Source organism: Heloderma suspectum, chromosome 4 (genome assembly GCF_057233095.1).
Source record: "Heloderma suspectum isolate Gila_16-S chromosome 4, 16-S_ref, whole genome shotgun sequence".
In the NCBI taxonomy this organism is placed as follows: domain Eukaryota; kingdom Metazoa; phylum Chordata; class Lepidosauria; order Squamata; family Helodermatidae; genus Heloderma; species Heloderma suspectum.
The window spans coordinates 24,204,064-24,231,470 of record NC_139461.1 but is presented as its reverse complement, the minus strand read 5'-3'; the positions used below and the strand labels follow the sequence as shown (position 1 = coordinate 24,231,470).

Here is a 27,407-nt window from a genome sequence, read left to right as displayed (position 1 = left end):
GATTATGTCCTTTGCAGCCAAAGATGGAGAAGCTCTATACAGTCAGTCAAAACAAGACCTGGAGCTGACTGTGGCTCAGATCATGAGCTTCTTGTTGCAAAATTTCGGCTTAAAGTGAAACACGCAGGGAAAACCACTAAACCATTCATATCCCTTATGAATATACAGTGGAGGTGAGGAATAGATTTCAGGGATTAGACCTGATAGACAGAGTGCCTGAGGAACTATGGACGGAGGTCCGTCACATTGTTCAGGAGGCAGCAACTCAATCCATCCCAAAGAAAAAGAAATGCAAGAAAGCCAAGTGGCTGTCTGATGAGGCTTTACAAGTAGCTGAGGAAAGAAGGGAAGTGAAAAGCAAGGGAGAAAGGGGAAGATATATCCAACTAAATGCAGAGTTCCAGAGAATAGCAAGGAGAGACAAGAAGGCCTTCTTAAATGAACAATGCAAAGAAATCGAGGAAAACAACAGAATGGGAAAGACTAGAGATCTCTTCAAGAAAATTGGAGATCTCAAGGGAACGTTTTGTGCAAAGACGGGCATGATAAAGGACAAAGAAGGCAGGGACCTAACAGAAGCAGATGAGATTAAGAAGAGGTGGCAAGAATACACAGAAGAACTATACAGGAAAGATCTGAATGTCCCTGAGAGCCATGATAGTGCGGTCACTGAACTTGAGCCGGACATCCTCGAGAGTGAAGTCAAGTGGGCCTTAGGAAGCATTAGTAACAACAAAGCTAGCGGAGATGACAGTCTTCCAGCTGAGCTATTTAAAATCCTAAGAGATGATGCTGTTAAAGTGCTGCACTCAATATGCCAACAAATTTGGAACACTCAACAATGGCCGCAAGACTGGAAAAGTTCAGTTTACATTCCAATTCCAAAGAAGGGCAACGCCAAAGAGTGTTCAAACTACCGCACAATTGCGCTCATTTCACATGCCAGCAAGGTGATGCTCAAAATCCTACAAGCTAGGCTTCAGCAGTATGCGAACCAAGAACTACTGGAAGTACAAGCTGGGTTTTGAAGAGGCAGAGGAACTAGAGATCAAATCGCCAACATTTGCTGCATCATGGAGAAAGCAAGAGAATTCCAGAAAAACGTCTATTTCTGCTTCATTGACTATGCTAAAGCCTTTGATTGTGTGGATCACAACAAACTGTGGCAAATTCTGAAAGTGATGGGAGTACCAGACCACCTTACCTGTCTCCTGAGAAACCTGTACGAGGGTCAAGTAGCAACAGTAAAAACCAGACATGGAACAACCGATTGGTTCAAAATTGGGAAAGGAGTACGACAAGGCTGCATATTGTCGGCCTGCTTATTTAACTTATATGCAGAGTACATCATGAGGAACGCCAGGATGGATGAATCACAGGTCGGAATTAAGATTGCCGCGAGAAATATCAACAACCTCCAATATGCAGACGATACCACCCTAATGGCAGAAAGCGAAGAGGATCTCAAGAGCCTCTTGTTGAGGGTGAAAGAGGAGAGTGCAAAAGCTGGTTTGAAACTCAACATTAAAAAAACTAAGATCATGGCATCTGGCCCCATCACTTCCTGGCATATAGAAGGGGAGGAAATGGAAGCTGTGACAGATTTTATTTTCTTGGGCTCCAAGATCACTGCAGACGGTGACTGTAGCCATGAAATTAAAAGACGCTTGCTCCTTGGGAGGAAAGCTATGGCAAACCTAGACAGCATAGTAAGAAGCAGAGACATCACCTTGCCGACAAAGGTCCGTCTAATCAAAGCTATGGTTTTCCCAGTAGTAATGTATGACTGTGAGAGCTGGACTATAAGGAAGGCTGAGCGCCGAAGAATTGATGCTTTCCAACTGTGGTGCTGGAGAAGACTCTTACGAGTCCCCTGGACTGCAAGGAGGTCCAATCAGTCCATCCTAAAGGAAATCAACCCTGAGTGCTCATTGGAAGGACAGATACTGAAGCTGAAGCTCCAATATTTTGGCCACCTAATGCGAAGAGAAAACTCCCTGGAAAAGACCCTGATGCTGGGAAAGACTGAAGGCAAAAGGAGAAGGGGACGGCAGAGGATGAGATGGCTAGATAGCATCAGTGATGCAATGAATATGGACTTGAGCACGCTCCGGGAGAGAGCGGAGGACAGGAAGGCCTGGTGTGCTATGGTCCATGGGGTCACGAAGAGTCGGACACGATTGAACGACTGAACAACAACAATAACTGTCAAAATTATTTGCACTAATACCCAATTTTAGAACTAGGATCTGTTGGAATAAACTTGGCACATTTCTCATATTGGACTTCATTTGCCATAAACTACATGTTTGGGCCCTATGATTTGAAGAAATTTGGCAATGGTTGGCCAACATAATTTCAGATAACAAAACATGTAACTTCATCAAATATTGTAGGCTAGTCAGCAAGAGAGAGTATGATGAATACAAAATGGACATAAAAGCGAAGGAAAATTCAAGGCTCATTTAAAAGGAATTTAATGAGGGTTTTGGCCAGCAGTCTTTTCAGAGAAACATTCCGTACGTCAATTACATTCAGTCTAAAGCTGACTCTGTGTGTGTATGTGTGAGAGAGAGAGAGAGAGAGAGAGAGAGCACGCTTTTGTCTCTGTCCATGGAGAATTAATGAAGGGCTAAAGAAGTACCCTTCATGGCAGCTAACTTGTATCAAGAAGTTATTAATCTAAGCTATAAATCAAGCATTTTTCTAGCAAGAAAGATCTATATTTAATAAATACCAATAATGTATCTGTCAGTACAAAACCTTAGTTCATTGCATTAGAAGCCATGTTAGAGCAAATTCAATCCCTCTGGGGCGGCATGTAGTATAATCCTGTTATTTTACTGTACCTAGTGCTGAGCTAAATGTTCATTTGTTTCAATTATGAGAATGTCTTGTAAAACCCCAATGTTACTTTCTTTGAAACCAGACCGAAAGGTGTCAAAGCACCCTGCGCCGGGAGGGTTTGGAGGGAAGGGAATTAGAGATGAATAGTATATACTGTGCACATCTAATTAGAAGCAAGCCCCATTGAGTTCAGTGGAACTTACTGCCATGTACAATCAGCAAAATGCTGAACAATCAGCACAATGATTCAGAGAAACAAAGGCACAGGAGGGGCCATTTCACAAAATAATTTCCCGACTGGAGCAATTTTATGATTTTGTTTTTATCAAATCACTGTTTCTGCCCCCAGCCCACAGTGTAGATACACCCTGGGCCATACCATTCCATCAGACAGCCATGAAGGCAGCCGTTCATTCTATTTTAACATTAAAGGAAAGAGACAAGCCCCCAATTTCCTTAAATCCATTTTCTTTTCTTGTGTTCAGATAATGCACTGTTAGAATCTGTCCCCCCAGATGCAAGCAAAATGACCGACTACAAATGAACAAGCGGCATTTGGCTAATGTAACTTTGCATTCCATTTTGCTTCTTTTTTGAATTCTTTCTTATCCTCTCCCCCCGCCCCCTCTGCACTCTTCCCTTCCCTAGTTATGAACTGAGAGTAATAATCTGGAATACAGAAGATGTCATTTTAGAGGATGAGAATATTTTCACAGGACAAAAATCAAGTGACATCTATGTGAAAGGGTAAGTTCACCCAGGCATGGCCTGTGATCTCCTCATTTATTTATGGACAGGTGAATTAATGCATGACCTGAGCTATCCATCAAAAATGAGTCGTGGCTGTATTAACAAGTTCTGCATGCGTATATGGATAACGAATCTGTGGACTCAGCATTTTGCTGCAATGGCTCATCAGGGATTCAACCTCTGTCTAGAATTAAGCAGGCAGAGAAGAAGTGACACACATGAAAAATGAGACCGTGCACTTCCACAACTTAAATTCAAAATTCTGAAGTAACAGGGGACTCATTTGAACATGTACTCAGCCTACAACAGCCTTCCCCAATAACCTGGCACCCTCCAGATGTGTTGGACTAGAACTCCCATAATCCCCAGCCCAGAATTATCAGAATTCCCAGAATTCTAGGGATGTATGGATTTTGTAAAATCCATTCCATTTGCATTTCATGGATTGTCATGTGCCTTTCGTTTTGTTGTCTGCTCATTGGCGGAATCAGATTTTTCCAGTTTTCCCAACTTGTGAAAAGGCAAGTTTGCACTTCCATAAATTCACACTTGTGAAAATCATCCCCAAAATGTGCAAATCCCTCCAAAATGCACATTTTTTGTGCTTTATCCTGTGGGGGAAACACCTTTTTGCTGGTGTCAGCATCGGCAAGGAGAGCACAAGGGGTTTGTACATGGCGGTGCCAGCGGTGGAAGTCCGCGAACTGGCCCTACTCGCACAGGTCAAGTCAGGCCAGCTTGGGGACAAGCAAGGCAGAGTCTGGGGGGCCGAGCCACCAGAAGCTCAGTGGACTTGACCCCTCTGGATGGATTCTTCCGCCATCCCTAATGAGGAGAAAACCCTGCTGCTGGTGACAATGGCAGTGAGAAGGTGGGCTCTCTAAGGAAGGGACCTGTTGAGGGGGTCTTTCCCAAGGGCCCTCAGAATCTGGAGCTGGCACTGCCAAATGGCAGCCCTGCACCTGTGGATCTCCCTGGGCTCAGGTTTCCTTTCTGCCATCCTGCCCCCCTCCAGTATACTAGATCTGGGAGTTAGCACTACTCTTTTAATACATTTCTATGCCTCCATATATCCAAAGATTGCTAGTAAAATAAGAGAGTACAAGCATAAAAGTGACAGATTAAAAATGCAGTTTAAAGGCATACTTTAACATGCTGAAAATATTTGGCTGAATAAAAACGTCTTCCCCAAGTGCCTAAAAGATAAAAGTTGGTGCCTGGTGAACCTCCCTAGGGAACGCATTCTACATTTAGGATACCATGGCCCCCGGAATCAGCCTGAAGTGAATTGGGCCTGCGTCGGAATCCCCGAAGTGGCCTCTGAGGCAGATCGGGGGGGTCCATGCACCATCCTACCAGTTATCTTAATGAGCAGGCAGACTGGTGTAGGAGGAGATGCTCAGCTACCTTGGTCCCAAGGTGTTCAGGGCTTTAACTAGTATGTCGAATTGTGCCCGGAAGTGAATAGGTAGCCAAGTGAAATTGTCCCAGAACTGGTGAGATGTCATCTGTGTAAGCAATGCCAGTCAAAACTCTGCATGAATTGAATGCAAGCTTCCAGATCACTTTCAAAGGCAGACCCACACACAGAACGCATTGCAGTAATCCAAACAGGAAGTTATTAGAGCATGGTTAACCATGGCCAGACTATCTCTGCCCAAGAGAGGATACAGCCGACACTAGTGAATGGTGTTCCAAGCAACAGAGGTCAACTGGGCATCAACGAGAGCGCAACTCCATCCAGGACTGGTTGAACACTATCTCCCTGAACTAAAAAAAAAACATTTACCCACAGGTCCTCTGTCTTACCAGGATTAAGCTTTTTGGCCCTATATGGAGGCCTGCATGAGTGGTAGGGTAGTCAACTGCCCTCTTTTACAGAGGACAGTCCCCTATTTGCGGGGCTGCCAAAGGACTGTCTTCTGTTTTGAAGTTGACCTCTATTTGAAGGGCTGCCCAGTCCAAGTCCGGTTTAAAGGTAAAGAACCCTAAGAAGGGAGACCCCAGGGGCCTTGAAGTTGCCCATCCACAGTAAGCACCTGGACAGCAGACCAGGCGAGGCACACAGGTCACCTGTTCGCACTATGTTCTTCCACACTATGGTGAGATGTGGAAATTACAATCATTTTTTCTAAATCTGCACCTATGCATGTAAATTAGCCCATGCAGTTTTTATCAGTGTCTGCTTCTGTCCTCTTTTTTTGGCAAAGCATAAGTGGCCACCCTCATGGGAGGGCCTGCTCACATAACCAGATACACAGTTCAAGTTCTACATGCAGTGTGGAAAGCCTTGTCAGCCAGGATCATGTGTGTATAACCCTTAGGTGGATGTCATATTTAAAGAGAAGCTACAGTGGGCTCTTCACTCAGAGTGTGAACCTGGCTTCCCCAAAGCATCCCAGTTCATATGACAGAATATGTGTTCTATCTAGTCAAACACTGGAGGGTCCATTAGTTGTGCTCCTCCTTCCTGCTTCAGGTGGGATGCCCACTCTTCATTTATTTTTATTTTTTAAGTTCCAAATGTATATCTATTCAGTCTTCACCATTTCAAAACATTTGCAAAACTATTCCTATGGATTATGTATATGTGTTGGGGAGAGGGGGGTTGCAGTGACGACATGGGCACTGGCCAAGTGGCACCAACAAGGTATCTTTGTGCTGAATGTAGTGAAGGTGCTTCTATACTGGCTCCACAGCTCTCCCAAAATCATGTCTGTCTTTGCTCTTAAAGGGATTGTATGATACAAAGTATTGTTTCCTAACGAAGTGAAACAAACTGGTAACCATTTTAGGAAAGTTACCAAAGGAGCGGGAGGGGAAAGCCAATACCAAAGATGAAGGTTTGGGGAAATGTGTTGCAATTCACAGTTCAATGACTATGGTGTGTTTTGCTCCTTAAACACATGGTGGTGGGAGGAATTTTAATAGCTTCTTGTTAGGATTTTATCACTGAACACCTTTATTAACATTCCTGACATGGCTTACCTTTTAGTAGTATTGCAGAACATAATCAGCAGAGAGATGGAAAAAAGGTGTTTTGGGTAATGGCAGAGCTGAGCTGAATTTTGACTTGAAACAAACCACTTTTTGAGGTTTAAGATGTTTCGGGAACTATTCTGGCTTCTGCTCTGCACTTCCTGGTTCAAGGCAAAACCTCCCAAAATTACCAGAGATCCTCAAGTTTGTTATTAGAAAACTATATGCCTCTGGAAAGCTGACCCTAGTCTCTGCAATTTGAGCAGAACCTTTTCTGGGAAAGTGTGGGAGAGCAGGATTGCTCCACTCCCGACCAACTTGAATTCAGTAGACCAGCCTTCCCCAACTTGGTGGCCTCCATATGTTTTAGACTACAACTCCCATCAGACCCAGCCTCCATGACCAATGTTCAGCATCAATAGGCATTGTAGTCCAAACCATCTGGAAGGCTGCAGTAGACCGTGTAAATGGATACTGGCTGTGTGTAAACTGCATGTAGCTCTGGGCTTGTCTGCATGATCAAGAACCTTCCTTTTGACAGGTTTCTCTATCATATACACAGAATGTACACATTTTCAAATGGACATGTGTATGCTAGAGATGGAGAAGAATTTTGTTTCAGTTTGCAAATCATCAGAATTTGCCCCGTTCACAACCCTGAATGTGAACACAAAGGGGAGTGCTTTTTTCAAAAAATGGTCGCACATTCCTGAACTTTTGATCAAGTTTAAAAACACTTTCAGATGTGCATTTTCCAAACGATACACATTTTCATGCTTTAGTCAGGGGGGGAGTGCGCATGTTTAAAAATGTGCACAGAAATGTGGACTTTTCCCATTTGCAATGCATACTTTCCCCATTCAAGCGAAAAGAAAACAGGTCATAAATAAAAATGGGAATGAGGTGAACCGAGCTTCAAAGTGAAGTTTGGAGAATTCTAAGCCTGAGCATCCCTGGTTCTCCCATCCCTAGAGGACACTCTCTTTACACAGTCCATTGAGCATACTCAGGTCTCCAGGGTTGGCTGCTGTACCCACCACCATATTCTTGCACTTTCCTTCCCACCCACCCCCCCAATGCCCCAGGCATGTTCACTTCCCCAAATTAAATTATCTGAATATAACTTTCATCTGAGCACTCCATCTGCAATAATACTCACCTACCTTACAGGGTGGTTGTAAGGGTTGTATGCAAAGTGCTGTATAAATACTTACTATTTGGGTGAAATGTTGAGAAGATCATCCTAACTGTAAGGACAGCTGAACAATGGAACAGGCTGCCTAGGCAGATCATAGAATCATCTTCCATGGCTGCTAGGTTTCATTCTGGTTGTACTTTTATATTGTAGTTTTAAGCTTCCATCTTTCATATTGTTTTATGTTGTACTTTATGGTTTTAATTTTTGTGAACTGTCCAGAGAGCTTCGGCTATTGGGCAGTATAGAAATAAACGAACAAACAAATAAATGTTACAGAAGAAAAGGCTGGACAGACGCCTGTCCAGAATGCTTTAGGCATAAGATATCTTGCCTTGGTACAGAAGGTTGGACTAGTTTATCCTTTGCAGTTCCCTTTTGACTCCATTTGATTCTTGCTTGCTTCTCAACATCACATGCAACAGGTGGTTGAAAGGCCTGGAAGATGATAAGCAGGAGACGGATGTGCATTACAACTCTTTGACTGGGGAAGGGAACTTCAATTGGCGTTTCGTGTTCCCATTCCATTATCTCCCTGCTGAGAAGCAAATGGTTGTCTCCAAGAGGGAGAACATATTTTCCTTGGAAAAGACGGAACGCAAAATGCCCGCAGAACTGGTGCTCCAGGTGTGGGACTTCGAAAGGCTTTCTTCCGACGACTTTCTGGGTGAGCCTTGAACTAAGTGGAGCAGCCTGGATATGAACGAAAGGCTAACAGGGTTACTGGCCAGCTCTGTATGATGCCAATTCTGACAGCAGATTGCAGGTCCTCCTGCTTGGATGGACTACTCATCCACCTGGCTGAGGCCTGCTGGGTGCCATGTTAAATAGCGAGTGCTCAGGTTACTTCCTCCAGATGCGCCTGCATCCCAAGTGGCCATCCCCTTGTAGCAAGGCAACCCTATGCATGTGCACACAAGCTGCATTCCTTGCAGGAGAGCACGGTACAACGGACTTGATGCCAGATGCAGGTAGCACATGTAGTAGCAATAAGGAAGACCCCATCATCTCAGAAAGTCCTTCAGTTTACTAAGTCTGGCCTCACACACACACACTGCTCAAACTCAGTGGGTGGAAATCAAAACCTGTCAATATATTGAACTGTGAGACAGAATAGGAAGCTGTTTTATTGGTCCTTCTTATTGGTCCATCGGCCCATCAGACCATCGGTCCATCTAGTTCGGTATTGTTTGCACTGGCCTTCCTCAACCCAGTGCCATCAGCCCCAGCCAATGGTCAGGAATGCTGGGAGATCTGCAGGAGAGGCTCTCCTGGGCACAGAGGTCTGTCTGTTGGGCATGTGTGATGCTCCCAAAGTGTGGAATGTACCCCCTCAAGAACTACGATTGGTCCCCACTCTCTTGGCATTTAGAAAGAGCATGAAGATGCATCTTTTCAATTTAGTCGTTTCAGTGATGAAGTCGTTTCAGTGCTTTAATGTTTTACTGTTTCTAATGCTCTTGGGGTTTTAAAATTTGTTTTAAGGTTTTATTGTTTTAAATTGTTGTGTGCTGTGTTTTTAGCAAATAAGGCGGTACTTAAATGTTGTTGTCGATGATGATGATGATGATTGATTATGATATCCAAAATATCTGGAGGGCTCCAGGTTATGCTGACTGGCAACAGGTCTCCAGCATTTCAGACAGGAATCTTTCTTAGCCCTACCTGGAGATTCCAGGGTTTGAAACTTTGCATGGAAAGCATGTGCTCTGCCACTGGGCTACAGCTTTTCCCTTTAATGGAGAATGCAGAAGGTCATGCTGGCCTACCTACAGCAGCGTCTTAAGCAGAGGCAACTAAGGCAGCTCTATATTAATATGCCATCCTACATCCTCCTCTAATCATCGTCACAAACAATTACAGGAAATCATTATCAGATTATCCTCTTACTAAATGTTTGGAGCTTGGCTGAGTTTGTCAGAGCTGGAAGCTGTTCTTGGAAAGTTGCATTGCCCATTAGGGTCCCTGAATGATGTGAAATTTTATCTCCCTGCCCTACAGGCTCTCTTGAAATGAACCTGAATGGCTTTGCTAGAGCAGCCAAATCTGCCAAGCGCTGTGACATAAGCATGGTAACCGCAACAAGCGAAGAGAACAAGATTTCCATATTTCAGCAGAAGCGGGTCAGAGGCTGGTGGCCTTTCGTCAAAGCTGGAGAACTCACGGTAAATAATCTATGGATATCCTTGAATTTCAGCAAGTGGGACCTACGACAAAATGTTGCAAGGTAGAGTGCTGCTGTTCAGGATTTCAATTACTCCATCTTATTCCCCACCATGCCATTTTTCATTTTTTGTCCAACAGTCAGCCAGCCTTCTGGGGCCACTTAGCATGCTCAGTTTTCATTGCAGGCTGGGGTAAAGATTGTTTGTGTATTTCTGCAAATTGGGTTTCCCCCAAGCCAACTGATACCTGCATCCTGTGCATGTATTGTGCCATTTCACCTACATACGCCACAGGTTCTGGCTTTGTAAGGAATGGCACTCACAGCTTGAACATCAGTAAGAGAGGGAATGATATCAGGCACACACAGTCTGAACATCAGTAAGAGAGGGAATGATATTACTGGGTTTCTTTCCTTAGATGGGATTGGGCTGTGGGATCCTGAGAGCAGGAAGGAGGTTAGAAATTAGGGTGGTTGGAAGCTAGGAGTTGAAGAAAAGGGGAGAAGTCCTAGGAAAGTGAGGAAAGGAATACACCTTTAAACAGGGTCAGCCCAATACATTTTGCTGCCTGAAGCAAAGGACAATATGATCCCACCCCCCTTCTACATACAAAAGCCAATTGGAGCAAATGCTATTTTGGGCTGCATTAAAAGAAGCATAGCTTCCAAATCCTGGGAAGTACTAGTTCCCCTCTACTCAGCACTGGTTAGGCCTCATCCGGAGTACTGTGTCCAGTTCTGGGCACTGCACTTTAAGAAGGATGCAGACAAGCTGGAGAGGGTTCAGAGGAGGGCAACGAAGATGATCAGGGGACTGGAAACAAAGCCCTATAAAGAGAGACTGAAAGAACTGGGCATGTTTAGCCTGGAGAAGAGAAGACTGAGGAGAGATATGATAGCACTCTTCAAGGACTTGAAAGGTTGTCACAGAGAGGAAGGCCACGCTCTCTTCTTGACCATCCCAGAGTGCAGGAAACGGAATAATGGGCTCAAGTGACAGGAAGCCAGATTCCGGCTGAACATCAGGAAAAGTTTCCTGACTGTCAGAGCAATACGACAATGGAACCCATTACCTTGGGAGGTGGTGGGCTCTCCCACACTGGAGGCAAGATGAAGCTGGTCAGCCATCTGTCAGGGATGCTCTGACTTGGATCCCTACATTCAGCAGGGGTCTGGACTCGATGGTCTTATAGGCCCCTTCCAACCCTACTATTCTATGATTCTATGATTTTATGGAGTGGCAGTTTATTTATTTATTTGTTACATTTATATCCTGCCTTTCCTTAAAGGAGCCCAGAGCAGCATACCTGATCCTCCTCCTCTCCTCTCCATTTTATCCTTACATAAATCCTATGAGGTAGGTTAGGTTGAGAGTCAATGACTGACCCAAACTCAACCAGTGAGCTTCATGGCAGAGTGTGGGGACTTGAACCTGGGACTCTCCAATTCCAGTCCAACACTCTAACCACTACACCATAATGAAGCTGAATCTTACTTCAGCACTAGTATGGGACAGGACAGCGTCCTCCACTGCACCTGGTTGCCACAGACAAGCTTAGAAGGCACAGGGCAGGCAATCTGGTTTACACAGCTCTCTCCTCCCAGCACTCCACCACTGCTCCCCATCTACCAGCATCTGCTACTAGGGATGTACGAAAGTCACTTACCTTTCGCGGATTATGTTTATGGTGGGGGGGGAGGCGTTCTGTCCCTCCCCCCGGAATCCTCGACGGGGGGGAGGCGCTCCGTTCCTCCCCCCCGGAATCCTCCGCGGCTGGATGTGCTCCGCGGCAGCTCCGCGGAGCAGCCAGCCAGGCCAGAGCCGTCTGCAGCCGGATTTCCAGCCGCGGAGGGCTCTGGGGAAAACAACAACAACACCGCGTACGCAAATGTCGGTGGCTATGGCCGCCGCCATTTGCGTTCCTTAGTTTGGGCCGTCTTAGTCTATGTAAATATTTATGTAGACTAAGACGGCGAAAATAAGGGGAACGCAAATAGCGTAGCTGATGCTATTTGCGTTCCCCTTATTTTCACCGTCTTAGTCTACGTAAATATTTACGTAGACTAAGATGGCCCAAACTAAGGAACACAAATGGCAGCGGCCATTTGCCTATGCCTTTTTTTTTTTTTAACCCAGACGTTTTAGGCTACGTAAAAAGTTACGTAGCCTATCACGTCTCTGTAAAAAAAATAAAAAATGCAAATGGCAGCGGTGGCAGCCGGTCGGAAGACCAGCCACCGCTGCCGAAGCCGCCGCCAGAGCCGCCGCCACCCGGAAGATCAGCGCTAGGTAAGTCTCGTCCTGGGGGGGATCCGCGGGGGGGCGGGGGGGCAGGCCGTTCTGCCACAGATTTCGGGGGGTCGAATGCACTGGCATTCGGCCTCACTGTGATCCGTGGTGGAATTCTCTGCCATCCCTCTCTGCTACTTGAGAGAACCACCACATGTTGCCTAATGGTAGGGCCACCCCTGCCCTTGACAAATGCATATATGACTGTAAGGTCTATGTCTTGTAGTTCAGGGGAAAAGTAACGTAAGGAAGTTAGCTACCATAAATTAGAGGGTATTGTCTTTTTTGGTTTAATATTTGGCTTCTGTGGCATCTTATGGCGTATCAATATTATTCCCAGCCACTGTTTTCACTCCATAGACAATACACACTCTCATTGCATTTAATTTCCTGATCATTATTTCAAAGAAGGGTGTGTGTGGGTGTGTGCGCGCGTGCACGCGCGCATCCTTGCTTTAATATCCTTGCTTAATTTAACTGCAAATGGAGGTAGTAAGATATTATGGTTAGGAACATGCCTATTCTGTGCATCTGCAGAATCATCATCCAATTTGGGATTATGAAAAATCTCTGCCATTATATATTCAATCAAAACAGCACATTTTGAACCATTATCCCTGTATAGAGAAAACCTTGATTGGTGAAATATCAGAAGCCAGTAGCAAGCTGATTAAGACTTCAAGTTGCCATGGGGAGGGATTTCATTTCCCTGCCTAGAGAGCTCAGCAGCTGGGTATGGAATCAGTGCTCTCCCCCAACCACTGGTAGTCATGCTTACTTCCCTTCTGCCTTCTGAGATTTCATCAGCCAAGCTTTTTCTTTGCAGCTGTACTTATTAACAATGTGCTTTTAATTACAGCTGCAAATGAATGTGAAGAACTTTGAATACTCTCATGCACGATATACATGCTAATTATTAGCGATACAGCCAACATTTCCAATCCCTAGCGTAGAACTATGAATTTGGGAGGCGAACATGACAATTCCTGAAGTCCTTTTCCAGCTCAGGTTTTAATGGAGGCCAGGAAGGAGGGGCAAGGAGCACTGGGAAATGTAGGGCTCCTTCAGAAGGAGGTTTTATCCTGCTATTGAGATTGCTCACTCACAGAAGTTTGCAGGTCCTTTTCATGATGTCGTTAACCTCCAGGGCACATCCAATGGTATTTCCTGGTTATTTTGTCTCAAAAAGATCCGGAACTAATGAACCATCTTTTAAACTCTGAATGTTACGTGACTAAAACAGCCATTCAATGGCGCTGTTTCATTGAGTTCTATGGACTGTTGAGAATTCAAAGCTTCCCCTCTCAGCAATCATGTGGTCGCTGTCTGGGAGCCCACGATAAATGGGGTTTTCTTTAGTGTAAAGGCAGCCATAGTTTCCCCAGAACTACTGGCATCAGAAGCTATAGCTAAACTACATTTACTAGTTCGTCAGCATGCCAGGCATCAGAGAGGGAAGGGAGAATAGAGAACTCCCTTCCTACACCCTGTTACTTCCATTGGAGTAGCAGCAAAGGTAAGTGGGGCAGGGAGAAAAGGATTGAATCCTGTCATGCTTCCTCTGACATTACTGGGTGTGTGATAGGGTCTGAACTAGGCCAGGAATAAACTGAGCTGTTTTCTGAGTTTCTGGAATATAATGGGGGTGGGTGGGGCAGACCAATTCCAAGTCTGCCAGGAGGGAGTTCTCCGAATCACTAATTATTAGTAATAAATGTAAAGGTGTTAGGAGCAAAATTATTTAATGATTGAGCCATCTTAATTTATGACTTTATATTTCCTATATTTTAATGAATTGCTCGGGGGGTGGGGGAATACTACTGGTGAAGAACTCATTATGAGATGGTTAAATACTCTGAACCAAAACAAGCTATGTTTCTCAACCTAGGGCAAAGTTGAAGCTGAATTTCATTTAGTCACGGCAGAGGAAGCTGAGAAAAATCCGGTAGGCAAAGCTCGAAAGGAACCAGAACCACTGGAAAAGCCCAAGTAAGTGAGGTTGCTACATGTCAGTTTTTATTATGCTCTGACAGTCGAGGAATTGAAATTTTATGACCAACATCTGGGTCTGGCTGCTTGAAATCTGGGAATAGCTGGGGAAATGGAGCAGATTGGTTAGGTCATTATTTGCAACTAGATAATATATGTGAAGCACTTTGAACACTGTAATGCACTGTGTACATGCTAATTATTAGTGATACAGCCAACATTTTTATTCCCAAGCTCAGAAATATCAATTTGCAAGGCTTGTAATGCTCATTTCAAAAATGATCATTACAAAGTTCTTTTCCAGCTCAGATTTAATGGAGGAAGGGAGAGAGGTACAGGGAGCCCTGGGAAATGTAGTCCCCCACTCGCACGATGTACTGTTCCTTCTGCTGACAGTTGGCTCAATCCAGGACTTTCATGTCAGGCATCAGAGAGGGGAGGATAGGTCAGATTGTCTGTCATGGGGAAATCCGGCTCTTTGGGGGCCTGTGACAAACCCGGCTTGGCTTGCATTTGTGAGCTGAGCCACGCAATAGTTCCCAAAACTCAGGAACGTTACCAGAGGAGGGTTGAGCAAAATCATGGGCTGATTTGCACAAAATGGCGGCCATAAATTGCATAATTTACAGCTGCCATTTTGTGCAAATCATGATTTGTGCAATTCCCCCCTCCCTCCCACTCCTGAAAAATCAGTGAGTTGGCTCGACTCATTGCACACTGAGTTTGTGGATTTGATGTGGAGTCTGGGGGCCGAGCCAGCAAAAAACCACCAAGTTCCACCCCCAAAATGGATTCCTCTGATATCCTAAGGTCAGATACATGGAAAACCCCATGTTGGTTCTCCAAATTAACTGTGTCCCCTCTATCCAGTCCCATGTGAATGTTGCATTCTTATACTAACACTTCTGCGGTGTCAGAACATGCAGTTGCCCTATGTGGCATGAGAACCAACCATGTGGAAGTGGCTCCACACCGCAAAAGCTGCAAATGGGGCACACGACTATGAAGTCTTTGTAGTTACCATTTTCCACTGCACAGGATAAAGTTGCTGTTCCATTAAGTCTTATTTTTTCCCCCATCTCTTAATTGATTACTCAGACATCTGGCAAGAAACTGGAAGAGCTAAAAAATGTGATATTGCAGTATGTATTTTTTAAAATGCATGTAAATGGAAAAATCCAATTTTTGTAGAGGTATAATATAAAATACATCTCCACTTTTCAATTCCACTGTCTTCCAAAGGTTAAAATGATGATACAATTACTTTTGGATATATATGAATCTTGCAATATTAATGCGTTTTTCCTTCTATCCTTCTTTTAGCCGGCCTGATACTTCCTTCTCCTGGTTTGTGAATCCTTTCAAGTGTTTGTATCATCTTATCTGGAGAAATTACAAGAAATACATCATCATTGGGCTAATTTTGATTATCCTGATTATATTCTTAGTGCTTTTCATCTACACTCTGCCTGGTGCCATCAGTCGCAGGATTGTTGTGGGGAGTTCTTAGAAGGCTTCTTGCTCAGCCGTGGGGCTAGCAAGTCAGTAAAAAGGAATAGAACAGCTTTTACCCATGCTTAGAATAACACATCATGCTACATTTCAGGATATTCCAAATATATTCCCAACACCTTACTGCATAGCTATACTGATTGCTATCTCAAGGCCAAACCCAACACAAAGATGGGGGCAATTTGGGTTACTGAAACCCAAGTTTGCTCCAATTGTGTAGAAAGGGTTTGAGACCCAATTTTAAGAGCCAAGGGGGAGTGAATGAGAAGGGGATGCTAAGCTTTCCCCTTGCCTGTGGCTTAGTTCTCCTTAGCCAACGTTCTCAAAGTGAACTTGGCTTGCAGAAAAGTACTTGGGGAGAGGAGCTGCAAAGAGGTAAGTGAGAGGGTCCTGCACTCCTCACCCGCACACTCCTTCTGCTGTTATCAGATCCCCTGTCCCACAACTCCTTTCTTCATGATTGGGGCAGATCCAGGTTTAAACATATCCATCTGCCATGTCACAACCCAACCATAAGGTGCAGAGCTAGGCCACTATCATAAGATTTTTGGTCCCAGGGTGTGGTCTGAAGGCACATGAGGTGACCACCTTGCTGAAGCTAAGCAGGTCTGTGTCTCATCAGTGCTTGGAAGGGAGACTGCCTGGGAACTGCATGTAGCCACCTTGAGTTCCACAGTGGAAGAAAGGTGGGGTATAAATGTGATACATAAATAGATTTTGAAGAGAAATTCTAGGTTCAAAAGTTCAGTGTAACAATTAGGAATACCCTAATTCTGTTCTGGAAATAATCCATGCTGACTGGTTTATTTTCCTGGATGTTGACCTGTGAATATGGCAGGTCTCATTGTTTCCAGACCAGGGCTCCCATGCTAGACCTGAGCTAAGGCCTGGCACACTGAGGATAATGGCAACAGTCCATGCCTCTATGTCAGGCAGGGTTCTCTAGGATGCCTTGCCTCAACCTAGCAAGGGCAACCACAGGGATGACACTTCTGAACTTAATTCCAGTCCATCAAGTGGCAATGGGGGCTGGATCTGCTGTCAAAATCTGGATTTCAACAGCATATCTCTCTCTCTCCATATATATATTTATATATATATATATAATAAATGTTCACATTAAGTGTTCATCAATATTTGTGCCAGTTCACTAATACGTTTTGGATACAGGAGCTCCAGTGCCAAGGGCCTTCCCATTCACTTAAGTGAAAGGGGCAACTTTATATACATAAGGAGATGTATGTATGGCTCACTCCTCCACTGAAGTGAATGGGACATCCTGCTTTCGTAGGAACTCAGTCTGAGTGTTGGAGCACACAAAGAACTCCAGGCTAGCAGTATTGCGCAGAGTTCAAAAAAGTGAAGCTTGCTTAAATCATATCTGAGGATTTAAGTGGGGATTGTTTTGCACCTTTGGTTTTGGCCTTCTGATTTCAGCAGAACTTAAGCACCTATAACCTCCTCACTACAATCCAGAGAGAATGAGTGCAGTCTATATGTCTGGGGTCGGGGGAATATCAGGTCTGGATCACATGTACCATGTATGCAAAAACCTGCTCATGTTGTGATGTCAGAGCAGGACTGAAAAAGATGGTACCCCTTCTGCAGATCATGCAGAACAGCATGTGTGTTGCACCAGTGGTGAGGCGCATCATGGGTATCATGTTTCAATATAAATAACTATCATGTATATTAAGTAAGAAATAACATTCAGTGTGGAAGAGTATGTGAAATTCTAGAATGCTTGTATTATGTTTTTTTGGGGGAGGTGTTCAAATTTTTACTACCACCAATTATTGTAACGTTACATTTACAATGTGATTTTTATGAAAATGAAAACAAGCAAGAGGAACTTTAAAACTGATGGCTCATTTCATTTCATGAGAGAGAAATCTTATTACACCTAGAGAAACCCGAAATAATACACGCTCACGAGTGACATATGGAGGGAAATGAAAGCACAGACAAAAAGTAGTTCTTAAAAGGAGGTTGAAGACAGATGGAGAATTAAAGGAGAGAGAAGGAAATTCAGAAATGCTTTGAGCAAACATTCACTGCAAATGCAAAAACATCGGCACAATCCAAGGGCCTTTGTGCAAAAGGCACAGGAAAGCTAGCAGAAGGTACGTGGTGCAGTAAATGGGCAGAGCTGATGCATGATGGAGTGATGACACATAATCACTTATAAGAAGGGCAGTTTAGTTTGTTCTTGGTAGGTTGGATAAAGGTAAGCTAAGAATGCAAAAGTCTACTCAAAAGTAAGCCACACTGAGTTCAGTGGGACTCTGTCCCAAATATATATGAAGATTAGAAGAGTTTGGGTGAAACATCTGAATAGCCTAACTGAAATAATAGTAACACCTTACACTACTAATTTGTAAATAGTAGCGTAAGGTGCTCCATTGGCCACAGCTATAGTTCAAACTTTAGGGCCTCAGAATTTGACTCTAAAGCTTTGATCTAGAAACACCAATCAGCATGGCTGGCCCAAGACTTTTCTCTGCCTGAGCAAAGGGCAACATGGCACCCCCTGCCCATCCCCGTTCCATGTACTGGTGATAAGGCAACATCCTCCATGGCATCTGAGGGTGGAAGGCTAGCTTAAGGGGCACAGGGCAGACTCTCTCCTCCAAATGCCACCTCCACTACCAGCCCCCCAGCCTTTGCTGCCTGAGGCAGCTGCCTTACTCTGCCCAATGGTAGGGCCATCCTTGCGAACCAGTGATGGGATAGAACAAGCGCCTCGCAGGAGCTGTTGCATTGTTTGCTGGGGGGGACATATCTTGCACCACATGGAGGGAAAAGTATTGGGGGGTGGGTCGCTATGTTTGAGCAGGAAGGGGATGGGTTAAACCAGGGGTGGGAACCTCTTTCTGCCAGAGGGCTGAATTCAGTTTCGGAGAAGCTCTTGGGGGTTGCATTCCAGTGTTGTGTGGGGCCAAAGCAAAAAGGGTGGAGCCAACAAAAAAATGCCAGCGTATTTTAGCTTAAAGCTCTTAGGAGAAGCATGTCAACCTTTTTGAATGGGGAAAAGTGACACGAAAGCCAGAAAACCACCAAACGATTGGTGGTTGGGGGAAAGGGGGTGGGACCAAAGGAAGGGGATGTGGCCATTTGGGGAGCCCTGGAGGGCCAGGTTCAGCCCCTGGGCCTGAGGTTCCCCACCCCTGGGTTAACCAGTTGCTTCCCCTTGTCATTCCTTTTCTCCTGATCACAACCAAAACAAAATGCAGATCCCACAAACTTTGTTCGGCCTTCCTTCCGTCTCATGTCTTTCACAAGGCAGCTGCTTGCTAGCACCACCAGCACCTTTAAAAATTTGGCTCCTGCTGTTCAAACTTTGTCACACTCTGGGTTTTCTCATCATCTATTTTCTGCCATAGACAGCCAGCCCGCTCAGGCCATTTGTCAGTCAGTCACCCATCCGTCTCTTCCTCTCCTCCTTTCCCACAGAACACATTTCCTGGGCTCAATCAGACGCTCTCCGTCTTCTCCACTCTCCTGTCAACAGATTCCCTAACTGTTTAACAATAAATGGAGTATTTTTTAAAAGCCAGACAGACAGCTGATGTGAAGCCTGAATCTGCACGAATCTGCGTGGCTGGCTGGGGCATGCTGGGAACTGTAGGGCTTTCTTCAGTCTAAACATGCATAGGATTGTGCCCTAATTAAGCTAAGGCTGCATGGTTGGATGCGGTTGGCGGGGGGGACGATGACGAATGGCTTTTCTGAGATGGTTGCCGCCCCTCCTCTCCATGCCAAGGACTGCAGCAGTCAACATTTATCTGCACAAGGGCAGACTGCTGGAGTCCTCAGCATGGTGCACCCCCCAAGCGCTCTAGCAGTGGCCTCCGCCCGAGGAGTCCTGGGCAAGAATGCTGGCGTGCTGCCGAGGCCCCTCCTGCCTGCACCAGTTGACAAGGGCTTCCTCGACAGCCGACTGGGCAGGCCGGGGCCTCAACAGGCGCCCCGGCTGCTGCTCACGAGCAAGAGACAGCTAGCAGCTGGAGAATGTGCAGCGCCTCTTCCTCCTCCTGCCCAGTCAGCTGTCAAGGAAGCTTCCTTGACAGCCAATGGGGCAGGAGGAGGAGGAGGCTCAGCGCACACCCCAGCCACTCTTGCCATTGGGGTGCACACAGTAACAAGTCCAGGCTGTTCCCCGCTGCTCGCCAAGCTCCAGGGCACTCGTTGGCTGGGTCCATCAGTGCCCTGGAGCTCGGCGAGCGAGGGCTGGTGCTGGGTGCGGGGGATTTCACCGGCCTCCTGGACTAAATCGGGTGCTCGCAACATCCCTACCTGGCACTGAAAAGAACATAGCATAGGCACCAGGTGAGCCTCTAGGGAGGGGATTCTACAACCGGGTGCCACCACTGAAAAGGCCCTCTCCTTAGTAGCCACCTGCCTCCCCTCATTTGCTGGGGGCACCTGGAGAAGGGCCTCAGATGGCAACCTTAGTGTCTGGAGAGCTGAATATGGGAGGAGATGCTCCCTCAGTTGGATCATTGCATTTAAGCTCTATTGATGCCTCTTTCCTAGAGTGACAATTAAAGAACATATTTGTATTTTCTTCTCAGTAAGGAGGACCTAGAAACAAGGTTTGGATGTAAACAGAACTTTGCTTTATTTCTAAACCCTTATTTTCTAAGGGTCCCCCCTTTTTTCCTGACTTCCTCCTTTTTCTTCCTTTCTCCATGTCCCCCTTTCCCCTTCCCCTCCTCCTGGGACCCTCTAGGGACAAATCTCTTCACAACTCACAACAAGGCTATGCCTTCAGCAAGCACACTAATGGCAGGGCACCATCAAAGTAGGCTTCAGCTCAGAGGGCTGGGAGAATGATGCTATTTTTGGCTCATGAAAGAGCACAGGGCCAAACTACATGGGGCACTGGGTGCATGTAAGCCTTGGACATACCCATTTTATTTAAATAACAGGATTAGGAGCTGGGTGACACACGGCATTTCATCGGTGCCAATTGATATTTGCATCCCAGCACTAATATCAGCTCCAGGGTGGGGGATGTTTTTTGGTGGGACCACAGTGTGCAGTGCTTGTTACATGCTTACACGTATTCAACATCACGTTTAGTGTGGCCCTCAGTGTCTCGGAGGCAAGCAAACAGGGGGATGCCGTGGAGGCTGGTGGGTCGAATTTTGGTGGGGCTGTAATTCTCCTTTAGAGTTCTGGCTGAAAACCAGAATGGCATTACAGCCCCACCGAAATTGGAGCCACCAGCCTCCACTGGGCAGGTGGCGGGATCCGCAAAAGTCAAGCTTGTTGAGGCTCTCTGATTTCCATCTCAAAGCTCATTCTGGCTCCGTATCAGATTGCAAGCTTTTTTTTTTTTTCTTTTCTATTCATGTGAAAATTCATGCATATTTTCCCCAAAACATGTGTCAATTTTGAGCATTTTAAAAATGTAAGCATTTCTCAGCCCCCAATGATTGATTAAACAGTTTGTGCGCATTTTTCAAATGTACACATTCTTTCATATGCATTTTTCAAATGTACACATTCTTCTAATCCTTTTCACGTGTGTGTGAAGCGAATTGCATCACAAGCTCAGAACTGTGCAGACTCTGACCGCAGATTGCATTCAGGTCTGCGTTCTGGTCCAGGAGGTGTGAAACGAGTAAATTTTGGTCAAAACCAAACTGAAATAAATTTCTCATATGCCCCTAACTCTAGGACAGAGGTGGGCACCCTGCAGCTGACCTTTGGCTCTTGTCACCTGTGACCATTGGCCATGCTGGCAGGGACTGATAGACACTGGAGTCCAACAACATCTGAAGGGCCGCATGTTGCCCGCCCCTGGTCTAGGAGATGTGCATGCTGCTGGAATACAGGGATGCTACTGTAGTTTGGACCAGGGAGAAGCAGCAGGAAGAGGCAGAAGGGCATGTCTTTGAGCTTTTAAAAAAATCATTCTCCAGACTGTTGCAGCTTCATAGAAATCCATCTTTCTCTATCCGCGTTCATCATTCACTGAGTTATATCTGCTATTGCCTGATGGAAGGTTATGAATTGTCTCTAGAGATGAAGCAGCTGGCTACGGCGCTCAGCAGAGGAAGCTTTGCTTAATGTCACCTGTGGGATCCCTTTCAGCAAGAAGCAGTGGATTTAAATGCCAACACGCTTCTACCTTTTTGTTGGCGGTCAGCACTGGGGGCAGGGGGAGAACCAGGGATTTTCGAGCTTGCCAAAATGCCCTGAACTTCACTTCGAAGCTCACTTTGGCTTGCTCATGACTTCATTTGTGACCTGTTTTTCCGTTTGTTCAAATGGGAACAGCATGCAATGTGAATGGGAACAGTATGCAATGTTAATGGGAAAAGTGCACACAAGAAAAAAAGGTGGAAGACAACAGAAGAAGCCAATCTGGCTTCACAAAAGCTAAGAGATGACCTGAAAACAAAAAAGGACACATATAGAAAGTGGAAAGAAAGCCAAGCAACAAAGGAAGAGTACAGGCAGGTAGCACAGAATTGCAGGGATGGCATCAGGAAGGCTAAAGCTGAGAACGAGCTGAGGTTAGCGAGGGATGCTAAAAGCAACAAAAAGGCTTTCTTCAGCTACGTGCATAGTAAAAGGCAGAGGAAAGAAATGGTGGTTCAGCTATTAAATAAGGATGGCAAAATGATAACAGATGACAAAGAAAAGGCAGAAGTACTCAATTCCTACTTTGGCTCAGTCTTCTCCCAAAAGAGGGTCTATGACCCCCCAGCAAAGGCGAAGTACAGGCTGAAGGGGCAGGATTGCAGCTTGAGATCGATAGGCATATAGTCAAGGAACACCGAATTACTTTGAATGAGTTCAAATCTCCAGGGCCAGATGAACTGCATCCAAGAATAATAAAGGAACTGGCAGAAGAACTCTCAGAACCGCTGTCTATTCTCTTTGAGAAATCATGGAGGACGGGGGAAGTGCCAGATGACTGGAGGAGGGCTAATGTTGTCCCTATCTTCAAAAAGGGTAAAAAGGAGGAACCTGGTAACTACAGACCAGTCAGTCTGACATCAATCTCTGGGAAAATTCTGGAGCAGATGATCAAGCAATCCATCTGTAAGCACCTTGAAAACAATGCAGTGATTACTCGAAGCCAACATGGATTTGTCAAGAACAAATCCTGCCAAACGAAGCTGATCTCATGTTTTGATCAGGTAACCTCCCTTGTGGACTGTGGGAATGCTGTGGACATAATATACCTCGACATCAGCAAAGCTTTCAACAAAGTGCCCCATGATATCGTGATGAGCAAAATAGCTCAAAGTGGGCTAGATGAAACAATGATCAGGTGGATCCACAGTTGGCTACAGAACTGGACTCAAAGAGTGCTTATCAATGGGATCTTCTCAAACTGGGGAGAGGAAAAGAGCAGAGTACCGCAGGGCTCAGTCCTGAGCCCAGTGGTCTTCAACATTTTTATTAATGACTTGGAGGAGGAGGTGCAGGGAATGCTGATCAAATTTGCAGATGACACAAAATTGTGCGGGATAGCTAATGCTTGGAAGACAGAAACAAAATTCAAAGTGATCTTGATAGACTGGAGTGCTGAGCAGAAAACAACAGAATGACATTTAATAGGGATAAATGCCAAGTTCTGCACCTAGGAAAAAGAAACCAAATGCACAGTTACAAGATGTGGGATACGTGGCTCAACAACACTACAAGCAAGAAGGATCTTGGAATTGTTGTCGATTACAAGCTGAATAAGAGCCAACAATGTGATGTAGCTGCAAAAAAGGCAAATGCTATTTTAGGCTGCATTAATAGAAGCATAGCTTCCAAATCCCAGGAAGTACCAGTCCCCGTCTACTCAGCACTGGTTAGGCCTCATCTGTAGTACTGTGTCCAGTTCTGGGCACTGCACTTTAAGAAGGATGCAGACAAGCTGGAGAGGGTTCAGAGGAGGGCAACAAAGATGACCAGGGGACTGGAAACAAAGCCTTATGAAGAGAGACTGAAAGAACTGGGCATGTTTAGCCTTGAGAAGAGAAGACTGAGGAGAGATATGATAGTGCTCTTCAAGGACTTGAAAGGTTGTCCCAGAGAGGAAGGCCAGGATCTCTTCTTGATCATCCCAGAGTGCAGGACATGGAGTAATGGGCTCAAGTGACAGGAAGCCAGATTCCGGCTGAACATCAGGAAAAACGTCCTGACTGTTACAGCAATACGACAATGGAACCCATTACCTTGGGAGGTGGTGGGCTCTCCCACACTGGAGGCATTCAAGATGAGGCTGGACAGCCATCTGTCAGGGATGCTCTGATTTGGATTTCTGCATTGAGCAGGGGGTTGGACTCGATGGTCTTATAGGCCCCCTTCCAACCCTACTATTCTATGATTCTATGATATAGATGATAGATAGAGATAGACAGGATAGATAGATAGATAGATAGATAGATAGATAGACAGACAGACAGACAGATAGACAGATAGAATATTTTTGTGAACCGCCTGGAGCGGTTAGGCTATTGGGCGGTATAGAAATGTAAATAAATAAGTAAATAAATAAATAAATAAATAAATGAGGCCAGAGTTATACGTCTGAATGCAAATCCCCCAGAAGTATACACTTGGCTAACATCACTACTTTTTAGGGGCCAAATCCCCCCAAAATGTGTTTACGCTGAAACTGAACCCAAATTCTTGCATGTGATGTTTTGTTTGTGTTTGCTTTGACGTCTGTAGCACAGCCAACACATTTCTCCCAAAGCATCCCTATTGAGGTGGGCAGTACTTCCTCAGAGGAAACATCCAAGGAATTTAAAAAACAAAAATATCCACATTGGTCCATGTGAGGGGGCGGGCGGGGATCCAAAATCCACAATTGGGCAATTCCGTTATTAGGAGCAACTAGACAGTGCAAGCTTTTGGGAAGGTTAGGCAGCAAAGAGGGTTTCCAAAAGTTCCTGATGGGGCTCCACATGCCTCTAATGTGCAAGAAAAATTGATTTTATATGGATGTTAATGTTTTGTGCTGCATTTAGTAACAACTGCGCAAACATTAAAGGCATATTTGCACTTGCTTGACAATGCATGAATATACATTCTTGATAGTTTTCAAATTGTTTTCATTTTTCCCTTTGAACTGTTCTAGACCGCCAGTTTTTGCATGATTTTACTTAGCAGTTTTCACTTTGTACAAGAGTGTTGCTTAATAATTAATGAATTAATTAATTCAGTACACATGTTGCCCTCACAGCTACAGCAGAAATGCATTTTCTTGCTAATTGAACAAGTCATTGATATCAGTACTGCTAGATAGCAAGGTACTCTTTTAAGCCCTAAAAATACACTGCAGAACAGATGTTAACTTTCAAACAATTAAAACAATTCTATGATTGCACTGTAATAAAGGAAAGAAGGCTGAACTGGACAGAACTGTCATTGTAACTAACTCAGGGGCAATTACGCAATACTATTCAGAGCTATGCCAAGGAATCAGAGTGGGAAGGGACCACAAAAGTCATCTAGTCCAACTTCCTGCTGATGCAGGAAATCCACTACTACAGCACTCCTGGTAAGTGACTACCCAGTCTCTGCTTAAAGGCCTCTCACAAAAGAGAGTCCGTCACCTTCCACAGCAGTCTGTGGCTTGGCCTGTTCCCGACTGGTTCTGGCTCAGTTTATAAGGGGTATGGTAGCATACTCTTATTTGTGACTGAAGTTGGCGTTTTATGCCAAAACGTTTCACATTTTAAAAATCTGCTTATACTTTAAAAAAAATCTATTAATCTCTAAACTGGATGTGCTGTTGTTGGTCATTTATTTTGTTTAAGAGTGCTGTGTTATGCTCATCACATCGACTACATATTGGTTTATCATATGACCTCGTATTCATCTCTTCTCCAGGCTAAACATACCCGCTTCCTCCAAGATTTTTTTCATACAACTTGATCTTAAGGCCTCGTACCATCTCTGTCTTCCTCCTTCTGGAAGGGAAGTTTGTTCCAGTTTGTCAATATCATTCTTGTGCTGCAGTGCCCAGAACTGGATACAGTACTCCAGGCGAGGCTGCCTGTCCAAAGCAGAATACTTCTGTTGATGCAGCCTAGAACTACATTAGCCTTTTTAGCTGTCATTGTGCAGGGCAATACGATGGCGTTTGGCCACATAATGAGAAGACAGGATACCCTGGCGAAGATGCTGATGCTAGGGAAAGTGGAAGGCCAAAGGAAGAGGGGCCGACCAAGGGCAAGGTGGATGGATGATATTCTGGAGGTGACGGACTCGACCTTGGGGGAGCTGGGGGTGGCGACGGCCGACAGGAAGCTCTGGCGTGGGCTGGTCCATGAAGTCACGAAGAGTCGGAAGCGACTGACCGAATAAACAACAACAACCGCACTGACCTTTCTCTTTAAGGCTGCAATCCTATGGAGCCTGGAAAGGCATCCTAGGGCCCATAGGAAAGAGCAGATCTCCATCACTGCTCATGGAGAGTGAGGTCCATGGGTAGAGAAGAAGGTCCACAAAATGTACGCATGCTGTCTTCTCCTATGATTAAAGCATATTTGTGCACATTTTTGAAATGTACTCATTTTGAAATGTACACATTTTTGCAACGTACACATGCTGTCGAACACATTGAGGGCGGGGAGACGAATCACCCTGCAAGCTTGGAAATGCATGGACTTTGACCGCAGATTGTGTCTGAGTCTGTGTTCGGTCCAGAAGCTGCAAACTGGATAAATTTCTGATCAAAAACGAACTGAAATGAATTTCTCATACATCCCTACCTCTTGATCACAGGGGGGGGTGCACAGAGGGCTTGGAAGCTGGGAGTCTTGCATGATAAGGATCTGGGGTGAGGGGGAGAGAGTAGGGTTCAGTCCAAAGTGCCTTCACCTCCACAGGGCCCTAACGGTTGCCTCTCTTCCTCTCCTTTTCCCATACAAGGAAGCAGTTACTTTAAAGTTCCATGGGAAATATTTATGCAAACTACAATCAGAAATATTGTTGAGATGCTGTCAAACCACAGCCTGATGGTCCCAAACACCCCATTCCCCCCACCTTGCTTTTTTTCACCCCTGTGCATGTCCTTTCTGCTTACAGGTCTGAGGAGACCTGTTGTTAGTCTTGCAGATGTTTGCCCCAAAGCTTACTCTGCGACATCAACAAGCCTAAGGAAGGAAACGGAGGCCAACATATCCTAGGCTAAAGGTGCAATCCTATGGATGTTTAGACAGAAAAATGCATAGGAGTGCGCTCTAAACCATACAGAAGCAGCCTAATCACTGTTTACCATTTAGGTGAATAAATGTTTCTGCAAATCCTTAGAGTTTCTAAAGTTCATGTGGCATCTTTCATTAGAAAAAAGACGATATGTTTTCAGATTTTTATTAGGGGTTGTATTTTGAATTTACGATGTAATAAATATGGTAGATGCACAGAGCATAATTCCAGTTTTTAGTTTAACCTGGATTTATAGCTGTCCATGGAAACCAGGGGAAGACGTAGTTAAAGGCAAAGATCAAAGCATCTTACAGCAGATACTTAAATTTAACAGTGTCTTCTGCAGAAGATTGAAATGAGACAATGCAGCATTGTCAAATATAGTGGCTTTCTTTTGAAAGAGCACGGAAGAAATAAGCCATCAGTTACATTTCCAGAGCCTGACATTGGTTCCTGCATACTATTTAAAAGTGGTCACTGTAGCACCAGAGGAAGAAACAGCCATGTTT

At 45.0% G+C, this 27,407-nt stretch overlaps 1 protein-coding gene across 1 annotated transcript in view; it reads left to right on the top strand.

The window, feature by feature from the left end:
* Nucleotides 1–17,886, top strand: part of FER1L6 (fer-1 like family member 6) — a 137,413-nt gene extending 119,527 nt beyond the window's left edge. The window contains exons 37-41 of the mRNA XM_084848826.1: nt 3,496–3,594; nt 8,197–8,438; nt 9,773–9,936; nt 14,114–14,214; nt 15,538–17,886. Of these exons, the coding sequence (XP_084704952.1) occupies nt 3,496–3,594; nt 8,197–8,438; nt 9,773–9,936; nt 14,114–14,214; nt 15,538–15,724 (793 nt within the window). The 3' untranslated portion in view covers nt 15,725–17,886. The remainder of the gene's footprint in view (nt 1–3,495; nt 3,595–8,196; nt 8,439–9,772; nt 9,937–14,113; nt 14,215–15,537) is intronic.
* The last annotated feature ends 9,521 nt before the right edge of the window (nt 17,887–27,407 follow it).